Source organism: Dipodomys spectabilis, unplaced genomic scaffold (assembly GCF_019054845.1).
Source record: "Dipodomys spectabilis isolate Male_0828 unplaced genomic scaffold, ASM1905484v1 ptg000157l, whole genome shotgun sequence".
NCBI lineage: Eukaryota > Metazoa > Chordata > Mammalia > Rodentia > Heteromyidae > Dipodomys > Dipodomys spectabilis.
In genome coordinates, this window is record NW_024870834.1 from 17,724,467 (window position 1) to 17,733,556 (window position 9,090).

The following is a 9,090-nucleotide window of genomic DNA, read 5'->3' on the forward strand; positions in this document are numbered from 1 at the left end:
GAGTCTTGGGGTACGCGCCATTTGTGACCTTGACTGCCACTCCTCCAGGGACCTTGTCTACTGTCCTATCGTCCAAGGCTACTTTCCTCACCTGCCCCCTTGTTGGGGTTGTTTGAACTCAACCAGGTTCACTGAATAGCACCCTTGTCTGACGATTCCTCGTCTTTCCTCCAGACCTGGTCCTGGGTGGCTTCTTTCAGGGTCCCTTTATTTTTTGAAACTACACACACACACACACACACACACACACACACACAGATCTGCTGAGGACAGCGCTGGGTCCCCCGCCCTCCTCCCGCACCCGTCTCTACCCGGTGTCCTGGCGCGCTGGCAAGGAAAGGAAGCCGGGAGGAGGAGGCAGGAACCAGACGCGACTCCCCAAGCTTTTCTTCCCCTCCCGGTTCCCCGCCCCTCCAGGAAGAAATCAGCTCAGAGAGCCGATCGCTCTGGTCGGCCCCGGTGCCAGCAGCACCAACCCGTGCGCCCGCCCCCACTTCCCTTCCACCCAGTGCTGCCCGCGCGCCCCTGGCTGGGCAGGTCCTGACGGGCGGCGCGGCGCAGGCTCGGCTCCCGCGGGGCCGCTCAGCGAATCACGTTGTGCCTGGGATTTTACGCTCGAGTGGTTCTTGCGTAACCCTATGCCCTGGCCCAACTTAATACTTTTCTTTCTTTATTTTTTTTTTTTAAATACCAGGATTAATTCTTTAGGGAAAGGCAAAAACTTCCGCCACGGATCGGCCCCGGGAGTAAAAGTGTAAATCACCCCGCAGTCTCGATTCTCGCCCCCCCCCCCCGCCCCTCACCTTCACCCCCACCCCTGTCCTCATAGGCTCTGCAAAAGCTCTGCGCTCCAGCCGCCTTCCCTGGGAATTCTGGCTCGCTGGGATCCGGGCCTTGGAGAAGCCAGAGGAGGGCCCAACCCAGACGTTTGTTTTCATCTACACCCGGGTAGCTCTCTCTCTCCCTCTCAGGCCAAGAAATCGGGCTTCGCTTACGGGCCCTGGCTGAGTGTGACCAAAAAAGGCTTTTCTCTCTGCGGAGCGCTTGGCGGCGCGCGTTGCAGCCGGGTGACGCGAGGTTCAGCCTCGGCCTCCAGAGCCAGCTGGCTGCAGAGATGCCAGGCCCAAAGCACCGCCCCCTTCACCCCCCCCCCCCCCCGCTCTGTGCCCATCTCTGCTACAAGCCTGGGGGCAGAGGAGGGCGAAAAGGAGAGTACTGGGAGCGTCCGTGTGCGTTAGCGCTAGGTAGCATTTCTCAACTCAAATTTTGAGCTATAAGGCCCTCTGGAAAGGCTGAATGGAAAGCCAAACCTCTGTTTATAGAGTTGGGGTGCCCTGAGGATGCTAGCCCAGGGGGCGGGCTGGGGAGACAGCTACTGAGAAGGAGCTCTGGGGGAGACAGTGCTTTGTGCCTTGCTCTACCCGTCTTTGTAGTCCCCCAGACTCAACACCAGAGCTACGCCTCTGTGTGCACCTGGTTTCTTAGGTTGAGCCCCCACCAACCCCAGCTCAATTCCTTCCCACATGGTCACAGTATTGATGCCAGAGGAGGAAGGGGGGGGGGGAAATAATCCATCTCCAGAATAACTGCAGTTCTTGCTGCTCAACAATCTGACACATTCCCAAACAGGGCCATCTCAGACAGGTAGTTAAAAAGCAATTTATTAGCCGGGTGCTGGTGGCTCACACCTGTAATCCTAGCTACTCAGGAGGCTGAAATCCAGGCAGGAAAGCCTGTGAGACTCTTATCTCCAATTAACCACCAAAAAACTAGAAATAGAGCTGTGGCTCAAGTGGTAGAATGTTAGCCTTGAGCAGAAAAAGCTAAGGGATAATTGCCAGACTCCGAGTTCAAGCCCTAGGACTGGCACCAATAAGTAAGTAAATAAATAGCAATTTATCACTATAAATGATGCTCGTGTGTTGTTTTTTTTTGGGGGGGGGGGGAGGACAGTTCTGTTTTTTCAATTAAAGAAGTATGAGACTGAAGCCTGCAATGGAAGTCTGTTTAAATGTACTCTGATTTCTTGCAGTGTGTCTGAAGGTACACCAGCATGCAGTGTGTATTTATATCTGTCCTTTATTAACAGTGAAGATGGAGACAACCCAGGGAGATGGAGACATATGTGTGTGCATACCAAACATAACACTATGACATAGAATCCAACACGCTTTCTCTAGCTGCCTGGCCGGAGGCTTTGTGAGTAAGTTGCTATTTCTCCAGCATTTGGGGTTTATTAAAGAGAATGATTGAATAAATAATGTAAAGAAATGGGTCAACCATCCATGCCAAGGCTCAGAAGCTCCAGGCTGGCAGGACAGTCAAGCCATTTCCCAGCCTGTGTGTTGACTCACTCTAGGGTAGCTGTGGTGTGGGGAAGGCTGGAGTCCGAGGGTGTGAGGCAATGCCAGGAGCAGCTCTCTGCAGAGGAATCATCCTTCGGAGCCAGCAGGCCAGGCGAAGTTTATTATTGCACTGGAGCACACAGTGAGCTCACTGTTTTGCACAAACAGAAATCTGACTGCTCTGAGATGAAAGAGAGGCTCCCCTAAGGGCTCTTCCTTCTCTCTCTCTCTCTCCTGGATAGGAGAATAGGTTCTGGAGGTCAAATGTCAAAATAAAAATAAGTAGTTATTATTGCTTCAACTGAACTTTATTATGATATGGTCATTGCAGTGACAAGAATAATCTGCATGTCATGTCGTACACACTTTTACAAAGTTCTTTCACATGTTGGCCAGCTACAATACAAATACCAGTATCAACACCAATAATAACCAACACTTACTATTATCTTCCTATGCATCCCACAACACTGTGCTCGATGTATTGTACTGGGTGTTTGTTATGGTCTGGCAGCAGCAGGTCCACAGCTTCTGAATAAGGAAGAATTCAGTGGCACAATCTGGAAGGGGAGGGGTTGGTTATGATGGTACGTTTGCAGAGTGCTTTGATTTTATGTAACGGAGAATGGGGTACAGATGGAAATTTTGAGTGCCCCAACATCTTCCCATACCTTCCCATACACTCTGGAGACTAAGTTTGTGATTTACTGGCTTCAAATCCCAGCTTGCCTCCAATAGCTGAGGGCTAGTTATTTAACCTCTTTCCCAGTGGGTAAGCTTGTACTAATAGAATCTACCTTGTAGATAATAAGGGTTTAATAATGTAGCTAATACCCCTTAATATTTTACATCTACACTGTAATACAACAAATATTAAGAGTGATTCAAATACACCACCACCTCGTACAACGCCTGGCTCTGAGTGTTACTTCTTTCTTATATAAGTTACTTCTTAGTATGACAAGAAACAAATTGAAATCTCGAACAACCCTAACCAGTTGGAAGCTATCATTCTGTTTTACAGAAGGAAAACAGAGGTTGTATAAATAACTAGCTCAAGTTGCAAAGCCAGTAAGTAATGGGAAATTCTAACCCTGTGGGCAGAACCCAATCCCATTATACGGTGTCCCCTCCTCCAGCCTCCCCCAGGGATTATCTCAATTTTCATGAAATACGAAAAGCAGACCTGATAAACAGAAGAATCAGCTGTAATGCGCCGACCAGAGCTAACCAGAGCTATGACCAACATACCTGTTCTGCAGTGAGCAATAATGATGAGCTGTGATAACCAGGGAAAAGAAATCATGGCCTTGCACAGCCTACCGGGGCAGTGTGGAATGCAATCACTGCACGTCAGAAAAGGAAGAAAAATAACTGAACATTGAGGCTGTGGTGTACAAAAAACTATCGGTATTTTTAAATGCTGTGCCCCCCCAACTTTTTTTTTTAAATCAAACCCAGAAAAATCACTCACCTGTTCGGCCTCTCAGCACCTCCCCCTCCCCTCCCTCAACTGCAGCTGTGCGCAGCCAGTTGCCTGCTTTTCCTTAAAGGCCTCGGGGTGCTCGTAGCTTCTTTAGACTTTCAGCCAAAAACATTAAAAAAAAAAAAAAAAGAGTTCAGCCAAGGGAGGGGTGGCTCACCCTGAATTCTTTTAGTGCCATGGTCGAGGCTCGGGTTCCTAGACCAAGGCACAGTAACGAATCTGAAAGACAATTTCTGAATGACGGAAAAACAGATACTTTTGCAGGATCTTGGGCATGGGGGGGGGGTGGTGGCAAGGAATGTGACATCCACTGGGGCGGGGAGCTCTGATCGCAGACAAATGAGTAATGCCTTATAGGAAATTCACAGCGAAAACCCTGAAACAAGATGCTTAAATGCACGGCCTAGGGTGCGGTGGGGTGAGGTGGGAAACGCGGATCGCAAACGGCGCTCAGCGTTCTTCAATGCGTTTTTACTTGGGAAAGCCGAGCAGGAAAAGGAAAGGTCACAGTCTGTTTCATTTCCACCCCACAGTCCTGGACTTCCAGCCTCAGCTCGCCGGGCTTCAGCTGTCGTACACACACACGGCGAGGGGGGGAAGGGAGGGCGGAGGCGCGGAGGAGGGGCCGGCTGGGAGGAATCTGGGCGTCCTGCCGCGCATGCGCCCTCCGGGAGCAACAAGTGGGCTCCACAGACAGAGGAAGTGTAAGGGGGGGGGGTGGCGGCGCGCGCGGGGAGGGGGGGGGAAACTGGTGCAGAGCATGGCGGTGACGTCAGCGCTCCGCCCGGGCGGCATCCCGCGCGGCCAAGCCGGGGACAGCGCGAGCTGCAGCCGGAGCAGGAGCGCCGAGACGCGCCTCCGGAACGTAGAGTAACAATCACAACCCCACATTCCGGGCCAGCGCGAGCGGGAAGGGATGCGACTCGGGTCCAGGCGCCGCGCGAGTGCCCTGCAGCCAACGTGAGCGCCACCAGCCGCGGCGGCCCAGGAGCCCGCCAGGCCGGGAGGTGGGGTGTGCGGCGGGAGCGAGCCTGCCTGCCTGCCTGCCTGCCTGCTGCCTGCTGCCTGCCTTCCTGCCTGCCTGTGTGCGTGCGTGCGCTGCCCGCCGGTGCTGTCTCCTGCGTCCTGGAAGCGGTGGCCGCGGCGGCTCCCATCGGCGTGCAAACCCCGCCGCCGCCGCCGCCGCCAGCGCACCGGCCGACGCTGCGGAGGGGAGAAGCTACTCTCTGCCTGCCATCCCCCTCCCCCGGCCCTCCCGGGAAGCAGAGGCTTCAGCAAGACTGGACCCGGGCACCGGGTGGCACAGCCCTCTAGCCCTTGTCCCGGGGTGCCTGGCGGGGAGAGGACGCAGCTCCTAGGGGGCCCCCCGGGGGAGAGGAAGCGGCAGCCCCCTTCCAGCGTCCACGCACCAGCCGATCCGGGGAGGGGGCCGAGAGGCGGCGACGGCCAGCACCCGGTACCCTAGCCCCCTCCCCCCGGGACCCGGAGCTTCCAGCCCCGATCCACGGCACCAGGAAGAAGGCGCCTGAGCTCGCCCGACCCGACAGCTGCCGCAAGAGGTGGGGGCGAGGAGCGGGCTGAACCCGTTCGGCGCCCAGGCGGTGGAGCCCCAGCGGAGAGGCGCTGCGCCGGCGGTGGAGACTCGCGCTCCCTCCAGCCCCTGGGGCAGAACTTTTTCGCCCCCCCTCGTCCCTCCCCCACAGCCGGACTCCCTCCCCAGCCAGCCAGGCCTCCCGCAGGAGAAGGCGCCGCAGAGACAGCCCGCGCGGGGGCCTACCTTCCCCAGGGCTGGCATCATGTCGGCCGCGCAGGTGTCCTCGTCCCGGAGACAGTCTTGCTACCTGTGCGACCTGCCCCGAATGCCCTGGGCCATGATCTGGGACTTTTCCGAACCCGTGTGCCGGGGTTGCGTCAACTACGAGGGCGCCGATCGCATCGAGTTTGTGATCGAGACCGCACGTCAGCTGAAGCGAGCGCACGGCTGCTTCCAGGACGGCCGCTCCCCCGGGCCGCCGCCGCCCGTCGGGGTCAAGACGGTGGCCTTGTCCGCTAAGGAAGCGGCGGCGGCGGCGGCGGCTGCAGCGGCCGCCGCACAGCAGCAGCAACAGCAGCAGCAGCAACAGCAGCAGCAGCAGCAACAGCAGCAGCAGCAGCAGCAGCAACAACAACAACAGCTCAACCACGTCGATGGTTCCAGCAAGCCTGCGGTGCTGGCGGCCCCGTCCGGCCTGGAGCGCTACGGCCTGAGCGCAGCCGCTGCCGCTGCTGCTGCCGCCGCCGCTGCCGTAGAACAGCGAAGCCGGTTCGAATACCCGCCGCCGCCGGTGAGCCTGGGGAGCAGCAGCCACGCCGCGCGGCTGCCCAACGGCCTGGGGGGCCCAAATGGCTTCCCCAAGTCAACCCCCGAGGAGGGGCCCCCGGAACTGAACCGCCAGAGCCCCAACTCGTCCTCGGCGGCGGCCTCGGTGGCGTCTCGGCGTGGGACGCATGGTGGGTTGGTGACAGGGTTGCCCAACCCAGGGGGTGGCGGGGGCCCCCAGCTGACCGTGCCCCCGAACCTGCTGCCGCAGACGCTGCTTAACGGCCCAGCCAGCGCCGCGGTATTGCCCCCACCCCCGCCCCACGGGCTGGGCAGCCGCGGTCCCCCGACGCCCGCGCCCCCGGGAGCTCCCGGGGGCCCTGCTTGTCTCGGGGGCGCCCCAGGCGCTACGGCTACTGCGTCCTCGGCGGCGGCGTCTTCCACCTCGTCGTCGGTGGCCGAGGTGGGCGTGGGTGCCGGTGGGAAGAGGCCCGGCTCGGTGTCGAGCACCGATCAGGAGCGCGAGCTGAAGGAGAAGCAGCGCAACGCCGAGGCCCTGGCGGAGCTGAGCGAGAGCATGCGGAACCGCGCGGAGGAGTGGGCCAACAAGCCCAAGATGGTGCGGGACACGCTGCTCACGCTGGCCGGCTGCACGCCCTACGAGGTGCGCTTCAAGAAGGACCACTCGCTGCTGGGCCGCGTGTTCGCCTTCGACGCCGTCTCCAAGCCCGGCATGGACTACGAGCTGAAGCTGTTCATTGAATATCCCACGGGCTCGGGCAACGTGTACTCCAGCGCGTCCGGGGTGGCCAAGCAGATGTACCAGGACTGCATGAAGGACTTCGGTCGGGGCCTCTCCTCTGGCTTCAAGTACCTGGAGTACGAGAAGAAGCATGGCTCCGGGGACTGGCGCTTGCTTGGGGACCTGCTGCCCGAGGCTGTGCGCTTCTTCAAGGAGGGCGTGCCAGGCGCTGACATGCTGCCCCAGCCCTACCTGGACGCCAGTTGCCCCATGCTGCCTACCGCGCTGGTGAGCCTCAGCCGCGCCCCCAGCGCGCCTCCGGGCACCGGGGCCCTGCCACCTGCCGCGCCCTCGGGCCGGGGTGCAGCCGCCAGTCTGCGAAAGAGGAAGGCATCCCCCGAGCCCCCGGACTCGGCCGAGGGCGCGCTGAAGCTGGGCGAGGAACAGCAGAGGCAGCAGTGGATGGCCAACCAGAGCGAGGCCCTGAAGCTCACCATGTCGGCGGGGGGCTTTGCGGCGCCGGGCCACGCCGCAGGGGGGCCGCCGCCGCCGCCTCCGCCCCTGGGACCTCATTCCAACAGGACCACCCCGCCGGAGTCAGCCCCCCAGAACGGGCCGTCCCCCATGGCCGCCCTCATGTCGGTGGCAGACACTCTGGGCACGGCGCACTCGCCCAAGGACGGCAGCTCCGTGCACTCTACCACGGCGTCCGCCCGGCGCAACAGCAGTAGTCCAGTGTCGCCTGCCTCCGTGCCCGGGCAGCGCCGCTTGGCGTCACGTAACGGGGACCTGAATTTACAGGTGGCTCCCCCACCACCTAATGCCCACCCGGGCATGGACCAAGTGCACCCCCAAAACATTCCGGATTCCCCTATGGCCAACAGCGGACCCCTCTGCTGTACCATTTGCCACGAACGTTTGGAGGACACGCATTTCGTTCAGTGCCCCTCCGTCCCTAGCCACAAATTCTGCTTCCCTTGTTCTAGAGAGAGTATCAAGGCCCAAGGGGCCACTGGCGAGGTGTATTGTCCCAGCGGAGAGAAATGCCCCCTAGTTGGGTCGAATGTACCTTGGGCCTTCATGCAGGGCGAAATCGCGACTATCTTAGCTGGGGATGTTAAAGTGAAAAAGGAAAGAGACCCTTGAACCACAGGGCCACCACCTACTTTGCCCTAGACCAGTTCCTCTCCCATCCAGAGGGCCCCACCCCCACGCCCCTCCCCTTCCCTTTCTCCACCCCTCCAAGATGTAGAATTGTGAATATAACAAACTGCAAAAAGTTAGTCTTATGTATAGACATTATTTTCGTCGTATGTTTCTATATTTTGGAACAAAGGTATGTAACTTCTTCATTTGAAGGATAAGCTGGTTTGTGTTAAGCAGTATAATATTGGTTGGGTTATTCGCATCATAATCGTTAGCATTTACTTGGTGGCAGAATGTTTGCCTAGGTACAGAATTAATAGCCCTTAGCAACCACTGCTGCTGGTGTGTATTTTTGTAAATGTTATGCACTCTGAAAGGAAAAACACACATGAAAGAAAAAGACTTTTTTTTGTTGTTTTGTTTTGCCAAGGCCAGTGTTGCTGCCTAAAAAAAAAATTAATAATATTAATGATGATGCTATAAAATGGTGAAAGCTTCTTTCTAAACAGCCCCAAGTGTTGAGGTCTTCACTTAATTTTGTGTTCTGTTCTGTTTTGTTTTCCTGTTTTGTTGCAAAATGGTATAGGGGGATGTTGGGGGAGGGCCCGGGTGTTTTTTTGTTGCAAGTTTGTGAAGGGGGAAATGTTTTGGTTTGTTTCTACTGACCTGAATGTGTTGGATCTTCACGTGTTGTTTTGTTTTTTGCTTTATTGATGCACGGATGCTTTTGAACAGTAGAGCGAAATGCTAGACATGGAGAACCTGCTCTGTTTGTCCTTTATACATTTCTGTAGTTAACAGAACACTGTAATGTGCCTTGGAGCTTAGTAACTTGTAATAAATTCAATTGATATTAATTCTGCCCTGAGTCAGCAAGTTTGTCTTTCTAGGACTAAGTCTACACAACTTCAAGTAGAAGGGACAACTCCCTCCCTCCAACCTAGAAGAGGAATGCTGGAGCCTTTGAAAGCTTCACTTGCTGGCCAGCCTGGGAGGCCCTGTGCTGCTGGCTGCCCCGCCCCCCTGGGTACCAGGCTATTTACATTCACCTCTTGGGGAAGCCGACAGTTGC

The 9,090-nt window shown here is 57.1% G+C and overlaps 1 protein-coding gene across 1 annotated transcript; it reads left to right on the plus strand.

Moving 5' to 3' along the window:
• The first annotated feature begins 4,656 nt into the window (after nt 1-4,656).
• Nucleotides 4,657-8,875, plus strand: Irf2bpl (interferon regulatory factor 2 binding protein like). The gene has a single exon (XM_042692558.1). The coding sequence runs from the start codon at nt 5,628-5,630 to the stop codon at nt 8,016-8,018; it is 2,391 nt and encodes a 796-aa protein (XP_042548492.1). The 5' UTR covers nt 4,657-5,627; the 3' UTR covers nt 8,019-8,875.
• Nucleotides 8,876-9,090: the final 215 nt, after the last annotated feature.